Raw genomic sequence first — 26,234 nt, 5'->3', positions numbered from 1 at the left:
GCATTCATTTGGAGACTCAGGGAAAGTCATTTGAAGCTTGGGGGAAATATTTCCACCACCAAACCATAAATCAGTGATGGATAATGGAAACTATGGTTACGGTGTTAGAATAGATCAACAGACACAAGCAGCTGATTTAGAATAGGATAGCATTCAAACAGAGCATGCTGTAAATGGTGGGTTAATAGATACAGACCGGAGCAGTAGGTCAGCGCTCATGAATCAGAGTGGATTTTATCCTCTGCAGCCAAGCTCCTCTTTTAAACAGTTGCTGTTATATTACACCCCCCCCCAAAAGTTTTATGTTACACCAAACTGCATGGAATTCAAGCACAGATAAACACCTCTGAGGGAGAGACTGTGAGCTCTTTAAAGATTCAATAACATTAAAATAACCAGAAATAGGTAAATTGACTTCAGTATTATATATTTGTCTTGAGGATAGATGACAGTTTCAGGTAATAGACTGATGTGTTTGTCACTGATTGGTCCAGATTATGGACTTAACAGTATAGAATTATTGAGGCTCATACTGATATTTGACAGTTAAAAAAATGAGATCATTTCGTGGCTGATATTAATTGTCTTTACACAATCCATGACATAAATTAACATTTTTTATTAGGTTACATTTTTTAAAACAGTTTACGGCCAAGTAACGTCTGGAGCAAAACTTTTAAGTCTTGAAAAAACAAACTTGTTACTACTCTCTCGTGGACAAACTGTAGAATGGTGACAAAAACATATCTTTGACATTTCTGTGCTTCAATTTCTTGTCATTTATCAGCTAACATGTAAGCTGACACAGATGTATCTGGAATGAGCTGCTATAGGCCAGTATATAGGCCTGTCTGAATTAAAGTTAAATTGGTCCACTTAGCTCTTAAAAGTGTTAGTTTGGGTACACAGGTACGATTCTACAGCACCATATCTGTACCAACCTCAGGCTGAACAAAGTGAAAGTGGACCCTGTAATAATACAGTAAGTCATGTTAACGAATGGTATACTATTTTGGTAATGCACCACAGTTTAGCATGCAAGACACAGACAAAGGCTTATGTCTTTCTACGATAGTGCAATTTATATTTGGAGTATAATTTGTGTGTGCAATTCACTTTTCTAAATAGAGTCAGACCCTGCTGTACTGCTCAATTGATTTTCTCACTGCAATAAAAATACTCAGAAGCCAAAGAGATACCATTATGAACATCTACCGTTAAGAAAATTTCATTCGTCATATTGTCTGGATGATCTGCAGTGGACCAAAAATGGATTTCCAACCACTGCCTGCATGCAAGTGTTGATATGAGGGTACGCACACATGCACTCTGTATGGTGTAGATGAGAGCTCAGCTAAGACTACTATATGCATATTATCTATAATATATATTTGGAGAATGTGTTGAAAGAGGTCATCTAAGAGCACACCAAAGTGATGTTCAATCCATACAGATAGAGTCCAGCTTACAATGGCTGAGCTGCTTGATTTTAGGCTTAACACTCAGTCATCCCTGCCTTAATGCTCCTTTAGGCCGTCTAGCGCATTAGTGCCACTGCATTAACACACTGATGCTCTTACCCGAAACCGGCAAACCCACTAGACTGCGTGCATTTCTGCTGCCATCCAGTCGTCCCTGCTGCACCACCATTATGTAGCCTGGATCCATAAAAGTTGATCCTTTCCACTCGCTGTGTTCAAAGTCGCTTTCAATCCTCAAATTGACAGATAGTAAGCTTCATGCTCTGGACACGCCTAGAGCCAACTATGGTGCTGAGGGTATGTACCCACCAGCCCATTAAAATGATTTGACTTTTATTTCCGTGCCATCTTATATTCATCCCCATGGAGGTTTGGCAAAGCTAGGGTTTTTTTTTTAAATATATTTTTATTAAAATTTTGCTGTACCTTCACTACAAACAGCAACAACTCAACTGAACCCTGACCCGTAAAGACAGAAGATTAAAGATTGAATGTCAACTTAGGCCAGTGAACAAGCAAGACTGAGGTCATAGGGAGAGGAGTGGCATCTGTCACATTTGTCATTTACATTTGGATATTTTTGGATAGCCTGGATCTGGAGAAGTGTAATTTCTGTAAAACTCATCAGGTGGTAGTTCTCACCCTGTCCATCTCCTCATCCCACCTTTCCTAAGCAAGTTCAACCCTCATTTCTTGTGCCCATGCAGTTTTTATCTTGTTAAAGAATATGCATCCAGCGACATAGTAGATGAATAGATGTGGAAATGGTTGTCCTTTGTCAGCGCAGTGAAGTTGTGAGATCAGGGTTGTCTGGGACGAAGAGGGGGCTGTAAGAAAAAAGGGAGGAGACATAATGCCTAATCTGAAAGTGATGGAGATGAGATGGGAAAAGGAGAAGCCAGAGGCAAGGGAGAGGAAGGTGCCATTTCCAAATAGGTCTTGGGATGTCCTTAAACCTTTCCTTGTGTCTGAGAAATTGGTACCAAATCTTCAGTATGGAGAGAACTATGGGATCACTGGTTATGTGAGAGGGGCTTGTTAAGAGAGAGTAGCAAAGCAGTGCAGTGCAAGGAAGAGACTGGCTACGAGTTGGTACCATGAGGCATCTGGAGCATGCAGCCAGAACAGCAGTTTATGAATATTTGCTGCCCACTAGCAATATAAAACATTAGGTAGTGCAAGTCCTCCACTTAATTTGCATCTCTGAAGTGAGGATATACTGACCTGGGGTACCATTCCTTCCCAGATGAATGTAGTGACAGCTTGGTTAATTGATCACAGCGTTTTAATTGGTGTGCCAGCAGCTGACTCGCCCTGCCGCCGTGTTCATAGAATGTGCCCCTTGAGCACAGAAGTAAACACTCTGCATCTTGAGTAGACAGGAGATTGAATTCAGACTGCAGGAACAGTTGCTGTGTATACATAGTGCTTTAGATGGAGTTAAAGCATACTGATGGTCTAACTCAAGTATAGCTGTAGAAAGTTCATCAAGTTTAGCCTTATGGGGGTTGTTAAGATGAGAAGAATAAGAAATAATTTGCCTTTTGAGATGGGCTTTATGTGTCTCTCAGAGGAGTGAGTGGGAAGTGGAGCTTGTCTGATTGAATATAAGAATATCATCAATAGATAGGGAGATTGTGTTACAAAAGTTTGCATCAGACAGCAGAAGAGAATAGAAACTCCAACATGGAGGGGTTGGAGGTTGTATAGATAGGAGTATGTTTATGGCTAGGGGTCCATGATCAGAAATAATGGTTAGTAAGCATTCAGGCAACCTAAGGCAGTAATGTGTGATTGATGAAGAAACAGCCTCTCTGAGAAAAGGAATGGTGTACAGGTGAAAAGAATGAATACTGACGGCACTGGAGATCTGATATCTTCAGACATCAGCACAACCATTCAGAAAAACCAAGTCTGAAAAGAACTTTGCCGTAGCAAAGCAATGTTGTTAGTAAAGTGGTCTAAGGATGGGTCAATAACACAATAAGTCCCCTCCAAATATCAGAGGGTGGGTGTTAAGACGGAATCTTACTCAGTAAACTGATGGAAAGTACAATATTATCAGAAGTGGAAGCATACACATTCTCAAGGATAACAAGGAGTGCACCAGGGGTTATTACCTGTAATTAAATGTCTCCCATTTTTGTCAGAAATAACCTTAAAATTTGGAGTCAAACCCTGAAAGGAAAACCTGACCAAAGCAATGGTTCTGCAGCCTGTGGTGGTCTTTAATGCACCAGTGGATCTCAACAAAAAACAAAAAAACCTGCTTTTAACTTTTTCAAATGGGAAAAGACTTTTGATCTCTTGACAGTGAAACTACTTCAACAACTTTCTGCCATCATCTCCCAAGAGGAGGCGGTCCTGTGTGGGGGTCTCCCATGCTGCTGAGTGGTGCCTCCTGCAGCAACAAGTAGCACAACCTACATAGGTCACTCTGTCTGACGGGGTTGGCCATTCTTACCTCCTTCCCTGCGGTGCACCTTCTCCTCTGGCCATGTACAACAGCAACTGCAGAGACCCTGAGTATGTGGAATTACTGAGGGAATTACCTACCACTTCTTTGGTGCCAAGACTTCGGATATTGCTAAAAGCCTTCTGTCCTAGACAGTCATCCCAGCTAGCTAACAAATCTTTTTTTATGCAGTGGTCTCATTTCTTCCTACAACACTGACTTTTTCTCGCTAACGGAAACTTGGGTTTCTGATGACGATGTCCTTCTTGTTGAATGCTCCCCACCTGGTCCCACTTTCCCTTAATGAACCCAGAATAACTGGATGTGGGATGGTTTAGTGGTGTTAGATAAAAATAGCTCTAAGTGTTCTTGATCTGATCTTGGTTTATTTTCTTCTTTTGAAATTCTGCCTTTTGAAAGGATCAAGGACATGCTAACATTTGCAGCCTCCGTTAGAGCAGATAAGTCCATTCCTTACACTTTTGCTCCTGTGTTTTTAGTTTTGGGTCAACAAATATCAAAGTCTTGCCTGTGTCTGCCTGGAGGTTCTTCACATCTTCTGGTTCTGTGCAGCATGCTCATGGCTCTGTTCTTCCTCTCTGCCAGGGCTTTTATGTCACCCCGTGTTGGTTATTTTTGCGGTTGGCTCTGTCTAGCAAGTTGGTTTCACTTCTGTGTCCTGAAAATTTGTACTCCATTTGGAAAGAACGGCTTTACATCTGTAGTTTCCCCTTTCGTAATGCCACAAGTCATGGATAATGTGGCAATTTTTTTGTTTTCTACTCTGACCCTTGAGCAAATGAAAGCTTTTGAGAACCAGTCTATTATACTCAAAGCTACTTTCATTGAGCTAAAAGATCTGTTTTTATAATATCTTTCCAATTTAGAAATAGGTTTTTAATTATAGTGACATTTCATTAAAGCTGTTAATCACTAAATGAAAGTAATTGAGAATGCATGCAATAAGAGCACATGAATTTTTGAGTTCTTCTGTATTAAAAACCGAATTTTAAACAACCTTAAACTATTGGAGTTAATTAAATGCAGCTATTCCTTAGACATGGCTTGTACATTTAATTTAAAAAAACGATTTGTCTGCACATTTCCTTTTACTTCAAAATGACTAACTGATAATACATGTTTGCACTTTTATAGAATAGAATATTTCTTAATCCACAGGAAGTGTAATCAGATGATATCTACGAATAATACACATCACACTTTGCTCCTTTGTAAAATCCCATTAAAATACATCGGAGGGATTTGAAATATTACTTCCTGAGCAATTTTGATAAGAATGTATTGAAATGTTTCAGGATAACCTAAAGTTGAAGTGTGCACATTTTCTGTGTGTCAGTTTTTCAAGTGAGACAATTTCAAGTGAAGCAAAGGTTTTGAATGTTTGTGCTGTTTGGATTTTATCTTTTCACATTAACTTCCTGAGTTTCTGCTCAGCTCTGATAGTGTACTGCACCTGCATGCTGCTGCACTTTTCATGAATCCCTTGTCAGTCATACAGTTTGTCCAAACTGCGACCTCTGAGCTCGACTGTCTGTGGATGTCTTTTGTGTATCTTTGCAGCTCTGGTGCTCGTACTGAATCGGGGGTCCTTACCGTATTTGTGCCAACCTTTTAATTTGAGGACTGCACTTGGTAACTCACATTTTGTGGTGTCATGTGAAAGTGAGAGTTACCTTTACATTTTTTTTTTAATGACTGTTGGGGTGACAAGGTTCAAAAAGAATATGTGGATTTTAATTGAAAGGGAACTGAACGAGTGAAGCGACGTTGTCTCAAATGGTCGGGATGGATTACAGCAGTGCTACTGAGTCAGTTAAACTGATAACACAGCATGAGCCCTGCATTAACATTTTAACCAGTGCAGCTTTAAAACAGGTGTCTCTCTTTCTTCTTTTCTTTCTCTTTCCTTCCTATTTCAGGTCCTCGATGGGCGTCATGGAACCTTGGGGTGTTCATGTGTATCCGCTGTGCCGGCATCCACCGGAACCTGGGTGTCCACATCTCCAGAGTCAAATCTGTCAATCTGGACCAGTGGACGCCTGAGCAGATCCAGGTTAATGCACACAAACGAGGCCAGAGACTCGCTTTTAACATGCAGAACATCTCACACCAGCAGTGGCACAATCCTAAATTATACAGTAGTTATTCCGAAAAGAAACACAATAAAGACATCAATAGGAGGGACAAAATTTGCTTGTACAGTGGATTTGCTCAGCAACACGTGTGGAAACACACACACATCCCGAGGGAATATAGAGGGCTGTAATTAGTCTGTGTATAGGTGTGTTATGTTGGTAACAAGAATGTCACATTGATTCAATTACACACAATAAATGAATAGAACTGATGTGTGAGTCTGTCTGTGAAACTCACCTGAGCATGCCAGTAATTTATTTAATCATTCAGTTGTTAATATATCCAATTGTTTAGTGTGTGCGTGTGTGTGCATGTGTGCGTGTGTGTGTGTGTGTGTGTCTTCAAGGCAGTGCCTATCCATCAGCTGACTGTGAGTAGAAAGGGGCTCACTCTGAATGTTAATCACTGTTTTCAATGACTAATTAATTCTGGATGGCTGATTATTCTGACTCCATCTCCTCCACTTCTCCTATCATCACCCCATTTATCACCCTCCTCTTAATTTAGCCGTGACACAAACGGCCAGTGTGTCTTTGACTCTGTGTGTGTGTGTGTGTGTGTGTGTGTGTGTGTGTGTGTGTGTGTGTGTGTGTGTGTGTGTGTGTGTGTGTGCGTGTGTGTGTGTGTCAGAGCGTGCATGGGAAGGAGTTGGTGAGCAGATTGAACTGAATGCCAATGTGATGAATGAAAGAACTTGCTGTGTGTGTTTGACACTCTCTTAAAGGTATTTTACCAATTGCCTCGCACATTCCTTTCTTTCTTTCTTTCTTTCTTTCTTTCTTTTCTTCCCTCTTTCCTTCCTTCCTTTCTCTTCTTGCAGAGTATGGTGGACATGGGCAACAACCGGGCCAAGCAGCTGTACGAAGCCCACCTACCAGAGAACTTCAGACGGCCACAGACAGACCAGTATCCTCCTCCTGCCTGCTTCTGTGTGTTGGCCTTAATCTTATTTATTGGCCCCAGCATTTACTTGCAGTTATTTGCATAAAAACTCGGTTTGTCACAATACATACATGCCACCATACTTTGGTGTTGAAACTATCTATCATCAGACACTTGTTCTCACACTACTTGTGCATGAAAACAGCCTGTCACTGTACATTTGTAGAAAACCCTGTCACAATACAGTCAGTAGTAGATTTGCAGCACACGTCCCTGAATCACCATACATGCCACCCTGTATTTATTTTCAAATCTGAACGTTCGCTCTTGCCCTATATTTGCATACAAACTCCCAATGTCACCATACAGACAACATCTGTTTGCAGAGGTAACATAGCCAATTGTAGAAATACGACGACTCCACGATCACAGGTACCAGTAATCCTCTGGGGTAGCTGACACATCTGGTTGCTTTAACTTCATACAGAAAACAGTTGTTATGTAGCACTTGGGAGCAGTGGTTTCATGGGACTGTGACATCCTCACAATTGTCACAGCGCTTTTTTCTCAAATTAAGTTGTGACTATGGAGACATAAATACACACATATCATGCCACTTATTGTGCACAGCTCTCCGGCTGGTCTGGAGAACAATAAAGGATATGCTGCCACTGAACGGTGGGTTGTCAAAGCAGCCGGCCTTTTTCTTTTTACTTTCAACCCCCAAACCAGTGGCGGCTAGGCATGGGCCCGTGCTCATCAACACATCAAGCCACTGTCCTTTTTCCAGCCTCACAGACCCTTGAAAAGACCCCCACACGCTCTGTGCTTGTATATCCTGTCCAGCTCTACTTCTCGGCTCCTATGGTCACTCCCTCTCCACTCAACTCTTGTTGTCGATGTCTCTCTTGTGTGCAGAACACTGGATGAAGAGAGACTAATGGTTGATAGGCAGTCTCCAGAATAGCTCTGGTGGTTGTGTCTTCAAGTGAGAAATCAAGTTCACTGTCAGTGGGTGTCCACACATGATTTGAAGCTAATGTCTGCACGTTGCTGAAAACATTTTAATGGTGGACATCATCATCAACTTTGGTAGGAAAAAAATCAAACATAGATGAAAATGTTGAGACATGCAGCATGTTTGTCATAGTACCTGGAGAAGATTTTTCTGATAGTGCTTTTATCTGCTCCAAACGTACCAGAATAACCATTTACACTTCCCTGTTGAACTGAAAGGATAAATCAAACTGCTAACTGAGCGAGATCAGACCTCTCCACTCCGGGGTACTAGCTGACACCTTGCCAGGATCCTCCTTCAATAACTTCTGCTCACCACCTCTTGCCTGTTCACCTGCCTATGCTGGACGCACCAACTCCACCCTGTGGCGGTGCTCTGCAGAACATCACTGTGGAGGACCTCGACAAGGAGGGTAGTCTTGGTGAAACAGTGCTGTCAGCAGTGGGCAAGGAGCCTGGCATTGTTGTGAACCGTCTGGCAGTGTCCAGTGTTCCCTGCAGCGGAAAGCCTCATGAGCTGCTCAGCATCTTTGCATCAGCGCCAAGCACATTGCCAACACCAAGTCCCACACCTCCCACCGAAGCATCCCCCCCCCCCCAGGTTCATCAGCAGTGCAACGATCCACGGCTTTTACTGCCACCTCATCTGGCCCTTTGAAGACCCTCTGCTTCCCTGGTGCACACATCCTGGATATTCAGAACACCACCCTAACCACCATCCTAACTAATCCAGCAGCATCATCATCCATCTATGAAATCTGGACTGTCAGAGGTTTTAAAACAAGATTTCCAGTCACTCCTCAACTCACTGCTGGACACTGGTAACAACAACATCATCATCATCTCAGGCCCCATCCTCACCCACAGTAGAGGAAGGTGGTCCTGAGTGTTTGCCCTTTCCACCTGGCTGACAGACTACCACTGGGATCCCCTACATGAACAGCTTCGACCTGTTCTGAGCGAGGCCCAGACAGCCTCCACTCATGCAGGAGGGGACCCCAGCTGCCCTGACAGATGACACGGTAGGAAATGTTCAGTCACCACCACCATCCCCTACATCTGCACTCCTCTTGGCTCCCCTAAATGAGACTTTTTTTTAGAACTCTATCATTTCTGATCCCCCCCTCCCCTCCCCCAGCATGCTCTGTGTTACCCCCCTCTGCTGCTAATCAGGATTTCATGTAAGTCCCCCTGCAACTTCTGTTGCCCTTAATTGTAATCAGGTAAATTTTGCTCCTGTAAATATCAGATCTCTAAAAAGCAAAATTTTTTTTAATGTCATGATTTTAGTACTTTTAATATACGGTAGTCCTCTTATTGAGGTAACTGCCCTAATTTTAGACCTCCATCAACCCCTGCTGTCAGACTGAGGAGGCGGCTTGCTGTTATATACAGAACAGATTTGAAATGCACTTCACAATCATTTTCATTTTACATAGCAGGTTGCTATCATTGAACATCGGGGTCTTATGGTAAACTCTAAAGATCCAGTGATCATTTCAGTACTTCACAGACTGCCCAGGCCAAGCTGTGTTTTCATCCAAGAGTTTGCTGAGTTATTAGCACATTTTATATCAAAGTATGACACAACTCTTATTTTAGGTGGCTTTAACATCCATGTCACTGCCCTTATCAGACTTTTTTCCTGAATTTTATGGATACTTTGGAACCTTTTAACCTCATTCAATACAAGAAGCCACACGTTTGAAGGGTCACACCCTTGACCTCGTTCTGTACAGCTAAAAGGATATCTGTGTGTGTGTGTGTGTGTGTGTGTGTGTGTGTGTGTGTGTGACCACAAATCAGTTTTATTCAGTGTGGTTTTATCCCAGTGACCTATTAATCACAGTATATCTCTCCTGCTGGCTTTTAAACTCTATGTCTACACTTCCTGAGCTTTTTACTGCTGCTTCTTTAACTGCCTTTAATCCACATTTTAACACAGAGGAGCTGGTCTCCTTTTTAATCACAGCCGCCAGACTGTCCTGGTCTGTGTTGTCCCCCACAAGGTCGAAAAGGCAGACGGAACACTGCAGCTTTGGCTAAACAAGTCCACCCAAGAAGTAAAGAGAGACTTGGAGAAAGGAATGAAAATGGGGGGAAAGATGGTTTACATTTCTTTTTTTTTACGAGGAATTATGCAATAAAAATGATAAAATAACTGGCTTACATTTATTTTATGCGGAAAGATGCAATAAAGAATGATCAAAAGGCAGTTAAAGACGAAAGAGCATTCTTCTTCTTTAATTTAATTTGAGCAAATTACTCTAACCACACTATTTTATTTAAGGAAGTAGACTTTCATCACCCTCTCCCACCATCATTTTCACACCTCATGAGAGATGTGTGCAAAGTTTTACTTATTTTTAGAAACAGAGTGAAGCATATAAGGCAACTACTCACCCCTCCCCCCCCGTAAAACTGATTTGTGTGTATTACAGGCCTTTTTATATCTGACCTCATATGAAATCAACCACCTGCAGCCTAGACTCCTTAAAGAGGTTACTGACCTGGGTTGGTATCAAGGATGCTGCACTTGGTTGGCTTTGTTTTTATCTTTTAGAGAGAACCTGCTCCCTCACCATAGGTCATTACTCATCTCCTCCAACTCACATTGCCAGTGGTCTACTGCAAGTTTCAGTTTTAGGTCCAATTTTATCTGTATGCTTCCACGTGGCCAACTCATCCATGGTATCACAGAAGCCACACAGAAACACAGTCACCCAAACCCTGTCAGTCTCATTGATGGTGGCCTTGGTTCCTGGTCTGCAAATGAAGGCTGCGGCCAGAAGTGCTGTTTGAGTCAGATGGAAACTTTGAACCACAGATCAAAAAAGTTGTCCAGTCCTGCTTCCTTCAAAGAAGAACCGCCTCCAGAATTAAAGCGACGCTCTCACCTGGAAGAAGTCATCAGTGCACTTAATTTCTGCAGACTTGACTGCTGTTACTCCCTCCTGTGGCATAAACCAAAAGTCAACCCCTCTCCTCCGTCGAGTTCAGGATGCAGCATCACAGTACCGCGGTCCTGGCTTGTCATTGGCTCCCTGTTTGGTTTGGAATTTAAAGATTTGACTGATCACTTTTGAAGCACGTCCAGGTCTGGCCCCAAGCTACGCAGCAGAAATGTTTACCCCAGAAATCTGTGACTTAAATCACTTCTTAAAGCCCATTTTTATGTACTTGCTTTTATGTGATGTTGTCTATAGCTTTTGCTTCTTTTATTCCTTTTATTTGGATTCATTTGCTTTTACGTGATGTCTTTTTATTGTTCATTTTTTTATTTGGATTTATTTATACTGACTGCATCTTTGGTCCTGGTGTTTTAACCTTTATTTGGTCTGGCTTGTGTTTGGTCTTGACTGGCTCTCTGTTGTTATATTGCCTTCTGAGCATCCTTCTATCCTGTCTGTCAAAGCACTTGTATAAATAAAGTTATTATTACATTTGCATAGAAATTACTTGATTCCACTATAGTTGTGACAAACATGCAGATGGGTGACAAATGAAAGGAAAAACCAACATAAATGATATAATTTTCCTTTCATCTGTGTCCTCTCATTTGTCACCCATATTAGTGAAGTGTTTCATTTCACCACAAGCGTCTAGAACTGCAGCCACTGCTGGAGGGATGATTAATGATGCTCACGCTTTGTTGATGCGTTTTGTCATTGTGGAAGGTCCCACTCCCATCAGGACAGAAATGTTTCATCACTTGGAGTGTTTCCTTTTGTGATCTTTATCCAGAGTCACCTCTGGCCCCACACAGTATCACCGGGTTAATGGTGTCTCAAGTGTGCTCTGTTGCACTGACACACCTGACAGTGGTGTTTCGTTACACTGACGCACCTACACTTCATACCTCACCATAAAAAGGTGGCGTTAACTTGTCATTGTAAAATAAGTTAGAATTCTGTGCAGTTTTGCTGGTTTTACTGTAAGATGTGCAGGAGATTAAAGGGCACTTTTGAAAAAGCCTAACCCATTCATTTATGGACAAAAAAGACCGTAGCATTCAAATGCTTGTAGCAAGTGCAAAAAATAAAATATGCTGATCTCTTAACAGCAGACTTGTGGTAAATCTTACTAGTTTTTATAGTGTTTAGGAAATTTCAACAACATGGGCTGTTTGTTTGTTCTTGAAATATTAGCTGACGCTGAGTTACAGTCACAGCTGAGTCATCAGAACTAACCATTAAAAGTTGGAAAACTTTTGTAATTATTTCAACAAGACAATAACAGTGCAGATTGTTCTTCTAAATGACACGTTTATTAAAAAATACTGAACAACAAGGTTATTAGTGAGCTGTCATCAGTGTGGTGGCTGTGTGATATCAGTAGTGAATAACGCTGTTCGGGTATATCAGCATACTGATCAGTTGGGCCTTTTTCTGTGTCAAGACAGAGAAATAATAGTGTCGAATCTGACTCATTGTCATCATCAAATTTCATCTTCGACTGCGCATCCCCAATCATTTCCAGCACCAAACGAGAAGTGACAGGCTCGCTACGTCAGCGTCATTCCACACATTTAAACGGGACACCTCCAGCGGTGTCTGCGTGTGCAGCGATGTAACAGCACTTTCCAGTTTGCCCTTTTCCACGATACAAGACAAGACAGCTGTGTGTTAAACACAGCAGCATATGTTCATTTTTCCACCAGCAGACTGAAATAAATAATCTCCCTGTTTGAAATGCTGCTCTAATACCCTATCTTGTATCTGGCAGGCCCATTTGTGCGGGTGGTCATCATTCTTCACTCTTTTGAAGTCCATTAGTCGTTCTGACAGCAGTGCCGCTGGCTGAAAACAGCAGATAACAGACCCAGGATTAGAGGAGCTGCCGCCTGAATGTGTGTGAGCGTTTTCTGTGTGTGCCTCTGTGCTCATACTCACATGTCACTTTGGCCCTGCTATTTACTGGGCTTATGTATGTAAATGAAAAAATGAAGTTTGAGGCCCCCGCCATATTTGCTGTTTTGTTTTCCACTCCTACATGAGTGTGCGTGTGTGTATGAATGTGTGGACTTGTGCATGTTGTCGTGGTGTATTTTTGCAGTGATACGGTTTAGGATTGGATTTATAGTTTTGTACCAAATTAGGTGGATGTGTTCATATTCTTCCGTTTCCTTTGTGAGAGCAACGTTGGGCTGTGTTCATGCTTATAGAATCTGTTTAGTCTTTTCTCATTAGTGATTTAGGAGACGACTGCGGTGCACTCCTCCTGTTTACGTTCCTTCATTCACTCTGACAGAGAGCGCTGGTGTTCTGGTGAGAAGCTTTGCAGTGGAGACGTCTTAGCTGGACGCGTGTTACTGAAAAGGAGATAACTTAATCTTCATCGTGCTTCATGGTGTCTTCACAATCAGCAATCTTCTCTGGCATCAAAAGCGTGTTGAAGAAAAAACACGCAGCCCAAGCTTCTCATTATGTTTCTGTGATGCCTCGGTAGCTGCTGTGGCCCCAACATGTAGCTACATTTGGTGCACATCAGCTGCAGGAAAGCCTTTGACGTACTGTAGCTACAGTGATGATTTGAGCATTATGAAATGCAAGCTGCTGTCCCTTTATGCTAAACACACAAAGGAAATATATGGTGGAGAGCAGAGGATGAGTTGTGAAGTCTCACAGCCTTGAGGAACGAAGCTGCTCTGTAGTCTGATGGCAGCCGAGGCTACTACCTGTGGTGAGGATGAGTATTGTCTGTTAGTGTCCTTTGGGCTCTGCACAGGCACCTCAGCCCACTGATATCACTCATGCTTGGTACCGATGATGTTCTGACTGCGTCCACTGCAGAGCTCTGCTGTTCTGGCTGTGCACATCCCACGCCAATTTGTAATATTTCCAGTCAGGATGTTTTCTATTGCTCCTCTGTAAAAGTGAACAGGCACAAGTTTCTTTAAGAAATACAGCTGTTTCTGAACTCTGAGGTGGAGATGCATGATGTCCATGAACCTGTCATGGACAGGTAATGTAACTCCACTAATGTAGACAGTGTGTCTGTCTCCATCTCATTTTCTCTAAAATCAACGATCATCTCTGTGGTTTATTTGACGTTGATCAGTAGGTTGTTCTTGTGCACGATGCTGCAAGACTGTTGATTTAATTCTGAGAAGAATTTTCATTGTGGTTTGTAATCAGGCCATGATGGTGGTGTTAACAAAAGCATTGTTTCCTTGTCAGAGATTTAAGTCAGAGGTGTACAGCATGAACAGGAGGGGGACCAGCACACAGCCCTGGAGGGCTCCAATGTTCAACGCTATAGTGGAGAAAGCTGGCAATGTTTTATGAGGAAGTCCAGTATCCAGTTGCAGAGTGTGGTAATCAAGCCCGAACCTATAGTAGGATTTGCAGTCAGTTTGAATGAGTAGATTAAATTACAGAGCTGAAGTCAACAAACAGCAACAAACAGCATTCTGGTGTTATTTTCATGATGAGTGGAGGGCACTAGAGGTGGCCTCACTTGGTTGATTCAGAATGCAAACTGGTGAGGGATGGGATGTTGTGTTCGGATGTGCTGGAGAACCAGTTTCTCCTAATATATTTAAAGTATTCAAAATGTGTAAATCCACCACCAAAACCCCCAAAAGATTATGTTCTATACTGACGTTGCGTATGATTACTGATTTGCCGTATTGAACGGCAGGAACAATGTTTCATTCCATACATAACACTGACTAATTCATTGTTTTCTCTGTAATCAGTCCTTTATTTGGTTGATTTCACCAACCTGTCTCACCTTAGTTCTAAGGAGCCAGGCAGATAGAATACCAACATGCTTGTGAGACCTTAGCCAGCTTAAGTCACACAAATCCTTCTAATCTGTGTTTGTAGTGTCTTGGCAGCCATGGCCCTTTTAATTGCTGACATCCATAAAAGTGTGTGAAGTTTATTGAAAAGGATATGATGGGGTTTAACTGTGGCATTGGCACTTCTTCTATTCATGCAGCTTTTTACACAACATGTGTCTAGCATTATGGAAATGTTCTTATTTTCAATGTAACTAGCTACCTCAGCATTTAGTGCTATAATGCAGTATTACTGTATCTATGTGCTAGCAAGACTGGACAGCTCTGAATTGACTGGACATCATTTACTTTATGTCAAAGGTGTTTGGTGTGTTTTGTAGGTGCTTCACTGGTATATCCACCGTCTCCATCCTGTTTTGTGTTTCTGTTTCCATAACCACCATGTCATTTGGCACACTTTAATCCACGCCACTCTGTGTAGTGCATCCTATCTGCTCGGGTGACAGTAATGAATAAGTGCTGTGTTTGAGACGCAGCTCTAGCAGTCTGCCTATTCCAGCCCATCTCCGAGCTCGACTCGCACTGGGGGGGGGGGGGTCATCATTTTTCAATCTTTTGAAGCCTATTACTCGAACCGACAGAAGCATCTCTGCTGAAATAGGGAGATAAGAGAGTTGGGATTAGCGGCGATGTAGCGGCTGGGTGTAGTGGTGGCGTGTGTTTGGGAGTGTTTCAGTTGGAGTTTGTGGGAGTTTTTTGACGGATTCACCTGCCAATGATTCACTGATCCATTACTCTGACTGACTATTAGTTATGCCATTGATGCCCTTAGGCAAGGAGATGACTGTCTTTCCTCAGGGTTCCCCCTGTGCATGATAGTTTAAGCATTGTACAAGGAAAATCATGGAATTAATATCTCAAAAAAAGTCTGGAAATACCAGGGGCGGGTCCAGGAATAGACCAGAACGTCCCTTCTAATTAGTTTTCACACATAGGTGTTCAACATTTGTACATTTTGTTGGACATTTTTTGCCTTTATCTGTTGTTGACAATGCACAGATAGCTGGAATTGAACTGGGGATATTGTGATTATTACACTGTATGCACCTAAACCTCTGTGCTACAAGGACAGCCCAAAATGAAGGCAAGCGATGGAATCTGACTGTAATGATGCTTAGTGTTGGAAGTTCTTTATGACAAGCATTTCTACAACATTTAATGTTATCTGAATTAAATGTTCTAGAATAATTCAAGCTTCAAATACTAAATCCTTTCAAGCGACTGTGTTTGAAGCTGGAAAGGATTTGCTTAAAAACCCACTTTCAGACAAGTGTTTTCTAACAAGTCCTCCAAACTAAATGACAAAATCCATTTTTTATCACGGCATTCCTGAGAACTACCACCTGTTAATAATTTTACCACCAGCACTGCTTGTGTGTTTAAAGGATGTTTGGATATTTTTGTGTTGTATTTCAGTCCTTAATTCTCACCTTCAGAGCAGTGGAAGTGTTCATCCGGGACAAGTACGAGAGGAAAAAGTACTACGACAAGGAGGCACTGGCCACAGCTGCAGTGAGTACCGATGTCGCTTCTTGATTTTTTACATTTTGAATTTTGGCCTGTCGGTCCATGTCATCGTCAGAGCTGTGTACAGAGCTGCCATGGTTGGAGGCCATTTCATGAACGTTTGTTGCATATGCTTGATGTAAGACTGTTGGATGCCAGTATCTGCTAAAGACATAAACCAACTTAAATGCAAACTGACAGCTTTTCTGTCCCTTTAGCTTACTTATGTTTTCCTTTTTTGTCAAAAGGCTACCAAGTGCTTTCCCTTACCATTAAAAAAAACAGTAGCAAAACCTGCACACACAGGCTTTTAGTTTAGGGGACTTCATATTAACGATCAGAGATGACTGATTTCCCATCTCTTGCCTTTTGGCAAGAAAGTGAGAACGAATCCTGAAAGGCTAAAAGACACATCAAAGAATGTGCATGGTTTTGGCTGCTGTTGTGTTGAAAGCTGAAATATGCTACTTATCATATTTGGCATTTTTTCCTTATACAAGACATTTGACTGAGTTCCAGCACTGACTTGTCTGTGCCAAGGCATCATGGTTGGCTTCCAGTATCACTCATCAAGCCTGTAAAGTTCATATTTTTACAGTCGCTGACCTTATCTGCACTTTAATCTATCATGCTGCCGACGTTTTCTAAGCTTGAATGTGTTTAAAGTCAGTGAAATCCCTCTCAACCCTGATTTCAGCCCAAACAACACAGTCCTATTAGATCTGATACCAAGAGTTGGTGCACACAGCAAGAGAATAACCTTTCAAAAACACTGTTATCTTCTGCTACAGGTCTTTATCACTAAGTAGAGATGTCTGTGTATGTGTTTGTGTGAGTCATTGTCAAGACTGAACCTTCTTTTGTGAGGATGATGGGAGAGAAAGGATGGAATTGTGTAGGTGTGTATGTGGGCGGGTGGGTGCACAGCTCCTTGTCTTGTTTCCGAAGAGATTAACTGTGTAAGGTGTGTTTTTTGAGTGTTTCCATGAGTGGGTTGCTTCTATACTGAGAGTTATGCAAGGCAGTGTGTGTGTGCGCGTGTGTGCGTGCGTTCACCTGTAACCGCCTGTGATCCCCACAAGAATCGAGCATTAACTCAGTGGTTCTGGCTGTTCCATATAAAGCTAAAGAATTATGTGAAACTCCAGCAGTCTGTTGCAGCACATGATCTTAAGTTTGAGTGGCAAATCAACACAAACTAAAACATTGAAAGTTTCACATTAAACGCTCGCTTTGATCAGTTGCACCATCCCCACTGGTGGCACAAAGTAACTTAGTTGACTGTTGCTTTTAGAAAATAACAGTTGTGTCCAATCACATTTGAAGTAGATATCTATGATACAGTGCTTTTTCTTTATTGTTAACAATAGTGCAGAAGTCAAGACCTCAACACATTTCTGCTGCTGATGTCGGTCAAGTGGTGCCAGCTGCAATTCCCATTTCAAGTGAATGCATCACAAACATCAAAGTTTGGCCCTTGTGTATTCCAAATAACAATTTCAACAGCAGACAATACTTTTAACTTTGAGTTTTCTTTGAATAATCCTGAAAAGTCAACAAGCTGGTAAGTGGCTTTCTTTCTAACAACAGTGCAGAAGTGTAGAAATGTGTGTTGTTACACAGTGTTTACAAGGTTACGCCATGGAGCATCACTGACAACATGTGGTGATATACTAACCTCAACTTATTTTGTATGTTAATGTTGAATTAATGTAATTCAAACACATGATTTCTCTTCTCTGTTCAATAATGTGTTTCAGTGTTTCTTTTTTTTTGTCAACCTGCAGTTGAGTCTGTCATGGACAATGTGCTCCTGGTGTAAATCATCCTCTGTCATCTTTTTAAGTATTCTGCCAGGATGCTTAACTTAGTAAAATCAGGTTGGATATGAGTCAGTTACTTAGGTTTAAATTAAGCTACGTATGTTTGGACTTAAACATAGCTGGACGTCTGCCTACAGATCAATAGTATCTTCCATGACATTGTAGAGTAGAAAAAAAAAGATGGCTGAATTCCATGTAGCTGCTTCTATTTCGGGGTCCTGGGTTTGTTCATGCTGGCTCACTGTCATAGACAGACTAGATGAAATGGAGCCATCGTTCATGTAATTAGCAACACCTGTGCTTTTCCTGCTGTCACAGGTCAAAGTATCTGCTGTGAAAAATGACAAATTGGCTTACATTTCAAATATAATCACTGCATTCAAAAGGTGTGGCATATCCATTGATAATAGCTCCATAGTTGGCCACTGGTCTAAACTGGGAGGTTCTGCTTACTATTGGCTGTTCACCAACTGTCAGTCATTTCAGTTCAGTAACTGCTAAGCAAGCAACTAACTACGTGAAGACACCTGGAAATGATGAGCAGGATCAGTAGATGTGGCCCTCTGCTATCTCTTTTCAAAAATCACATTGATCCTGAGTGATGCTTCTCTCTCAGAGCCATGTTTGCTTCAGCCTGTCTTGATGAGTAATGCCAATTTGCGTAATTAACGTAAATTAGCTCCAGCTGACTAAATGTGCTGGCCACAGTTGTCATTACAGCCAGAAAAATGAACAGCTGCTGATAAATGTTTTCACCTTTCACGGCCGAAGACATTGTTAACAGAAAGTCTTCCTGTAAACTGCTGCTCTTGTGATTTAAGTTGTAATGACTCGGCACAAGAGATGCTTCTCTTTCAAAGTGCAATTTGGATTTTACATCAGTTCACTGTTGAGTGCTCAAGTGAGGTACCACAGTTTTTATTTCTACAGGACATTTGTGTCCTTACAGCCACACACTCCACAAAAAGACAGGAAGACACACACAAACACAAAAAACTGACAGCATTTTAAAAAATGTGGGAAAAAGGGAAATGAAAACACTCTCAAACACCAAATTCACTCCATTAATGCAAAGTGTCTTGTTCACAGCAGTCTTTCTCTGGCACATCTTTATCTCATCTCTCTGTTCCTTCCTCATTCTCTTCCCCTCGTTCGGTTTCTCAGTTTGTCTTTTTCTTTTTTTTCCTCTCGCCTCCTGCCTCGCTCTGTTTTCTCTGGCTTTCTCTGAAGCATTGCCAGCAGCCAGACTGTGATCTAGGATCTGTTTCTGCCACCCACACAGACGGCTAAGCTTTTATATGCAAATTAATTATTAAAAACAACTCATTATCACTTTAAGCAGTTTGGTGCAGATGGAGAAAGAAGAGGAGAGGGCGGGCAACAGTAACCCTGAGCTATAGTTGCGTGTGTTTGTGTGTTGGAATGAGAGTGAGGAATTTGTTGGTTTGACTTGGTTTCTTGAGCACTTGCAGGAAAGAAACAGTGTGCCTCTTTGCTGCAGTTACATCATCGTACTGTACTGCATTTGTTTACCAGTGCGTTTGGATGATATTAGCAATTAGTTGAAAAGAGGATATGGTCAGAGTTAATGCTGTAATCTGATGGATGCGGCTGGATTAAATGCATGCACTATGCAGAAATGAGCATTCCTTTTCTGGCTGCTAATGGATGGATGAATTCTGGATGAAGGCCCCCGCCAGATCAAATTCTTCATCTTATGCACTTACTCTTTCACGAACTGTTGCCACGTTTAAATCACAATTATGGTTGACTTCTGCCGCACTTTACATAGAGCGGCCTTCTGTATTGAGATGACATTAAACACTTCGACATGACAGAAGTTTGGTCTGCTTGATAAAAGCAAGGCTTTGAACAAATAAGCCAGCTTTTGTAGCATTTGATGAAGAGCCACTGTGGCCATGAGTTGAAAGCGATGGCGCAGTGATTTCCATGGACTGTGTTTAAAGATGCCCGGGTCTGTTGCTTTAAACATGCATGGAATGATTCTTTTGGCCACTTGGGGGCTGTAAGCACAATAATGACACATTATCACCTTATTAAGGTGTCGTTGGTCATACAACAAAAAAAATAACAAGCTAAAAGATGCTAAAATGTTCTGTCAGAGTGGGAGGAACTGCAGAGTTGGTCATTATTCTCTCTGGGTTCATCACCATGACTGACTCCCTTCACACTGCTCACAGTCATTTGACCTGTTGTTAATATATACTTATTCAAGTTCTCCTTTTTCTTTCCTATTTGATGAAACCATCAAATGTTTATCTCTGACATGCCAAAAATGTGTGTAATATTAATACAAATAGAGCAAAGTAATTAAGTAGGTACACAAAATGCTAAGGCTAACCACCACAAGCTACAGTCCATACCAGCTCATGTAAGGTTCGCAGTATACTGAACTGAACAAAGGGTGTGTTTAGTTATCTGTCAATTCAATTTTTCATTTGTAAGAGGAGAGGTGTCTTCTTTCAGAGGTCAGACAGTATAAACGTGTCTGTCGGACATTTTGAATTCAAAAAGGGGTTTTGGTATTCAAACTCAGGTGCTTCATTGGCACTGATACGGAAAAGCTCTGGACATTTTAGCATTTCAATTCTGAAACAGTTCTGTAGAAAAATAACCAAATGGCATTGAAAAAGCAGCCATGGACTGTAAGTTTTAGTGTGTATAAGACTTTGAAGTGCTGGATTCTTATTTGCTTTTGTGTTTATGTGACCAGCAGAGAGAACAGTGTTCTTTTGTAATGGACAGCTTGCACTACTTTGTTGGCAGTGGAGTATTTGAGTGCATCCACTCCATTTCCATTGTCAATGCAGCATGAGCTCATTGTTCTGCCATGAATGAATTAGTAGGTGTATGCGTGTGTATTATAGACCACACATTATTTCAATGTGGCTGAAATCAACAAGACATCAGAGTTCATCTTGCAAACCCTCTGTGATGAGCCCAGTGATTGGCCTAAAAATGTCACAAGAGAGCAGCACAGTCACCCTAGAGGAAGACTTTGGTGATTTTCAACCTTGTTTGCCTGTGTTAGTCATGGGGATGTCCTGTCTGCTGTGTCCACAGTAGTTGCCAATGTTCCGTGTGTTCCTGCAGCCAGCAGTGGCAGCCTACTTAACTTCTGCCTCCCCCTGACATGTTGCATTGTGATGTCAGTGGACGTGAGAGGAGCTACAGGCAGAGTTTGGCTGAGGTCACTTTTGAACAGGAGAACACAGATTTCTCAGCCAGTTTTAATGGCACTGAAGAGTAGACGGTTCATTTAGGGTAAACGGACCAGCACAGATTTGACTTTCACACAACAAATGCTGTAATTTTTAATAACTTTATTTTTTTATATAGCACTTTATAACATAACAATAACATATTGTTAGTAGTTTCAGCAGTTGTGCCTGGTTGCACCAGGAATTGGCATTACAAAATTTATTTTGTGCAGCCTTGATAGCGTGGAGACTATGCGTGGCTGGCGAGCTTACCTCTAACGTGCTAACAGGTTGGTAACGTGCTAGCACTGCCATAGTTGCCATAGTTGCCCACCTAGCTAGCTGACTCGCTAAGTTATAGCAATTAGCAGACCACCTGGTTTGGTCACTTGTTGAACAAAAGCTTGAGTTTCTTCAGGTGATATATTTTTACGGATTACTGACTAACAATGGTAGTTTCGGTCGGTGTCTCAACAACTGTTAGAAAACTAAAACTGAAAATACTAACATTTTGTTTAGAAATTCAGAGGACATATCCTACTGACTTTGATACCAGACGATATTGACTTTGGTGATCACTTGAGTGAAATGCTTCGACAGCTATTGAATGGAACTGCGATGAAATTTGACACACATGTTCATGTCCTCAGGATGGAATCGAATCACTTTAGTGATACCTTGACTTTTCATTTAGCGCCACCATCAGGCCAAATTTTTTATTTGTCCAGTACTTTGATAAATGACCAAATACCTAAAACTAAAAACAAACTAGTGACATTCCCATCAGCCTCAGCTGTTTTGGGCCTCAATGCTAATTAGCAAATGCCAGCATGCTAACATCTTAAACTAAAATAATGAACGTGGTTGCTTGCTAAACATTTTAGCATGGCATTAACACTAGTAATTAGTGTATAACACTGTTGTGCCTCAGCACAGCCTCACAGAGCTGCTTAACTCTCTCCCTTCACTTTGTGGGAAAATCCGCTGATGGAGGTGATTCCAATAACAAAATGTAGCTGTGATGAATGCTGGTGTAAAATGTAGTGAGATCTAGGACTCTCCATAATGTCTGATTTTATACACATACGTACATTTTCATTTTGTAGTCTATAATAAAGAATAAAGAAAGAAGGAATAAAGTAAAATTAGCTTTTCTTTCTGACCCTTTTTGTTCTTTAACTATGTTGTATATTCAGTTCTATACAAAGTTCTCTATAATGGACGCATTTGAGATTGCAAGGAGATTTATGACACCCACCACAACCATGTCACAAAACATAGCTCAAGGTCATTCAGTTGACCATGACTCAATATTCTTTACGAACAGTGTGGAGTTATATTGCAGCTTAACACACCTAAAACCCCTCCTCCTCCCTCAGCCTCCATAATTCTTGTTTTATTAGTCTCTGTATAACTATTCCACTTTCCTTTAGCGAGTGTCCTCTGTCAGAGTACAGATGAAGGTGTTACAGGTCTACCCAGCGGACAAGTTTCAGTTAAGATGTTAACCATCTTTCTGTCTCACTATCAGTGGTCGCCACAGCAGATAGCCAGGCACTTCTATCTCCAAGTCCTAATATCTATTCAACCTCTGTTCATCCTCTTCCACCCAGCTCGCACCACTCCTCTTGTTATCTATCCACTCTTTATCATTCTGCCCCCCCTCCTCTGTATTCCTTTCACTCCTCCTTCTTACCCTCCAGCCTCTTCTCTCTTTATCTTCATCATCAGCCCATCTGCGCCTGTTTAGTGCTGTGTCGACATCTCCGGCAGCATCAAAGTCAGAAGAGGAGTAAGTTTTGAGAGAGAGAGAAAAAAAAAAAAAACCTAAAAGACCTCAACAGAATAAGCAGGGGATAGAAAATGCTCTGAATTCACATCTCTGCTGCGCTCCTTTCACCACCACAGGCAACAAGAGCAAGCAGCCGTTTGATGCCTTAACAGCTGAGGAGGGAGGGAGTAGGATGGAAATGGAGAAAGATGAAAAATGGAGAAAACATTCTTCTGTTCTGCCCTCAGAAAGACACAGTCAGTGTTAGTTCCCACCCCGAGGTGGTTTAGAGAGCAAAGCAGGAGAGGAGGAAGAGAGTGAGGAAGGAAAGGAGGTGTGTTGTTGTTAATGATGTCACCTCGTTCTGTGGATTCATTCTTCTTTGGCGGCTTTTGACAGTCAGACATGAAGCAGGGCTTTATGATCAGTCCCACGTGGGACTCTCGTGCAGTCTCTTTACACAACTGCATTTAAGCCTCTGACAAAAAAACAAATGACACCACACACTCTGCTGCTGGAACTCTGTAGCCTCATTCCAGACCCCTAAGCTAACACCCAGCGTGTTTTTTAGTAAACCCAACATTCAGTCTGATAATCCCGCAAGGAACACTGGGGTTTTGGCTGCGATGTGGACGAACCACAGGGGTGTCTGCTATTACCTCCTGAGCCACCGCCGCTCAGAAGAATGAAGAATTGGATTCATTGTTCAGATGTTTGGACAAACCATGCATTGTCAATTATTACATTTTTTCTATATTAAATTCTTACAGGCAGTTAATTAACTTAATTGATTAACAACCCTAAAAATGTACCCTATGTCCTGTACTTTAAGAATAGACTGCATAAAAGATGCATATGCGTGTGTGTGTGTGTGTGTGTGTGTGTGTGTGTGTGTAATATAAAACTAATATCAAAGTGTTTTCAGTTTTCTAATGGCCTGATTGCTTATGCCATTTGTTTTTTTGTTTTTTTTTGGTCTAATCAATCTGTTCAGCTGTTGTGTGGAGAGGCAGTAAGTGGAGACAAGGCACAAATCTTGAGGGAGGTAGCTGAAGCTCTGGTGCATGTAGAAAGGCAGCAAACAGCCAGATGGCAAAGAATAAACAGGGAAGTGCTAAAGACAAGGCCAAGGTAGCATCACAACTGTTTGCTTCAGTCTGTTAACTGACACGTCTTGTTAGAAGCAGCAGAGGTTTAAGAGCGTCTGTGCTTTTGGCAGATTGGATTGGTATTGATTTTGAAGACGGATTGAAAATGGCAGTAATTATTGAAGAATGTGTGTGTTCATTTTTTGGTAATGACTTGCTTTCATGATAGATTGTGTGTACATTGAAAAGCCAGGCTTTTCACCATCCACTTTGTTGGAATTCTCTTGAGGCTCCTGAACATGAAAGTAGTAATATACATGCAAATACAGTATTGGGAATTATCTTTTCTTGACTTTCTCCTTTCACTTCCTCCCTCCTGTCTCCTTCCATTTTGTTTTTCTGTCCATCTGGCACTGTGATAATCTCGGTCACTGGAGAAATGCATATTGAGCTTTGCTGCCTTACATCTGATACAAGGAGCGTCTGTGCGCTTTCCTTCACATTCTTCTGAAGCTGCAGTAATCATTTTTCTTTTCTAGTAGTTGATCAAATTATGTGAACAGAATGATTTATCACTGAATTCTGCCCCTTCTTCTGCTCCCACTGACAGACATTGAATGTGCTCTGATAAACCTGCTGTACAGTATCTGCACAGGACAAAGCAAAGGTAGCAACTCTGTGGTGGCTGTCGGCTAACTTCTAATTACTCATGATAACTTTGGAGGGTGATGTGAATGTCTTCTTCACAGCTTGTTGTGCAGCCTCCAAGTGTCAAACAGAAAAATAAATCAATGAACGCAACTTTAAAGTGCCCGAAAACTTGGTTTTAAATCTTAAAGCGGCGATAATCCATATTTTTATAACACTGAGTCTGCAGCTTCACTTACGTTCATGGAGTTTCAGATCATTATGTGGCTGTTCTGCCCACAGCTTCACTGCTTTGGTCCATTCTCACTGCTCTCAGAGCGTTGCTCGCTGCACACTGCCCGCTCAGCACCAAACAGCAGACAGGCCGCTCGCCACCGGCTGGTCAACATCGTGGAGCATTTAGTGGACCGATATTCATCAGGTGGACAGAAATGCAACTTTTTTCATTTCTTTTTTTTAACCTTTCTGATTTATTCCTCCCTCTAGAGCTGTAGGGTTAAAGAAGACCTGCTTGTTGTCATCCTGTATGATCACCATTTCCTGCTCCACACACACACACACACTGAACATAGAAATAAAAGATGGCTGGTGGAAACAACCAGCTACTGTTGCTGGTCGACTGCTGGTCGGGTTCAATTCAAGCCTGCTCTTAGTCTGTGTTACAGGTCAGCGGCAGGTTAATGGAGGTCATCTCTACACTGCAACTGTGTGTGTGAGTGTTTGTCAGTCTGTGAGGCCCTGCTTTGACACCATTCTGTGCAGCCGTGGGCATGAATGTAACCTTGGCTCGCAGCACCTACTGAAGCGAAGACTACCCTGCTGTAGCAGAGAAAATCCTCCTTCATTCCCTCTAATTAACTCTGCTCTCCCTCTGCTTCTCCTTCCTCCCCCTCTGACGCTCTGCTCTCCTTCGTCTTTCTGTCCATCTTCATTTCCGCCCCTTGTTTGTGTCTCTCTGTCCGACCCTCCTAACCATCTGAAACTCTCTGTCTTGCAGCAGAAGTCGTCTGAAGCCGCTCCTCCCTCCACCTCGCCGTCCTCACAGGCTGACAGGAGCAGACAGGAGGTGCGGCTCTTTCCTGTGTTCTGTGTTGGTTTGCTGTGGTAGTGTGATGTTGCCTTGTTGTCCTGTAGATATGTTGTGGTGTTGTGAAAGGTCAGAACACGCCATTAGTCAGTCAGACTGTCTGACGTGTAGATTTTTTCCCCTGATATTCGTATCGGCTAATTTATGATATAAATTATTTTAAATGTATAATCTAAATTAACCAAGATACTTTGGGTCTGTGCTGACAGTCTTTCATTTTAGTCTCATCTATTATTGAACCATATAAAGCTGTGTCAGACTTTTCTTTGACAGCACTGGAGTTTTACTCCTTG

General features: G+C 41.9%; 1 protein-coding gene across 4 annotated transcripts in view; it reads left to right on the top strand.

Annotated features, from left to right (window-relative positions):
* The window catches only part of LOC143328091 (stromal membrane-associated protein 1-like), a 93,610-nt gene that overhangs the window by 9,538 nt on the left and 57,838 nt on the right, over window positions 1-26,234 (top strand). For 3 of the 4 annotated variants that reach the window (XM_076743014.1, XM_076743015.1, XM_076743017.1), the window contains exons 2-5: window positions 5,877-6,010; window positions 6,914-6,999; window positions 16,234-16,309; window positions 25,852-25,920. In XM_076743014.1, coding sequence (XP_076599129.1) covers window positions 5,877-6,010; window positions 6,914-6,999; window positions 16,234-16,309; window positions 25,852-25,920 — 365 coding nt within the window. The remainder of the gene's footprint in view (window positions 1-5,876; window positions 6,011-6,913; window positions 7,000-16,233; window positions 16,310-25,851; window positions 25,921-26,234) is intronic. The other variant, XM_076743018.1, reaches the window with a different exon arrangement.

This window comes from Chaetodon auriga, chromosome 11 (genome assembly GCF_051107435.1).
Source record: "Chaetodon auriga isolate fChaAug3 chromosome 11, fChaAug3.hap1, whole genome shotgun sequence".
NCBI lineage: Eukaryota > Metazoa > Chordata > Actinopteri > Chaetodontiformes > Chaetodontidae > Chaetodon > Chaetodon auriga.
This window is presented reverse-complemented; position numbering and strand designations above follow the sequence as displayed.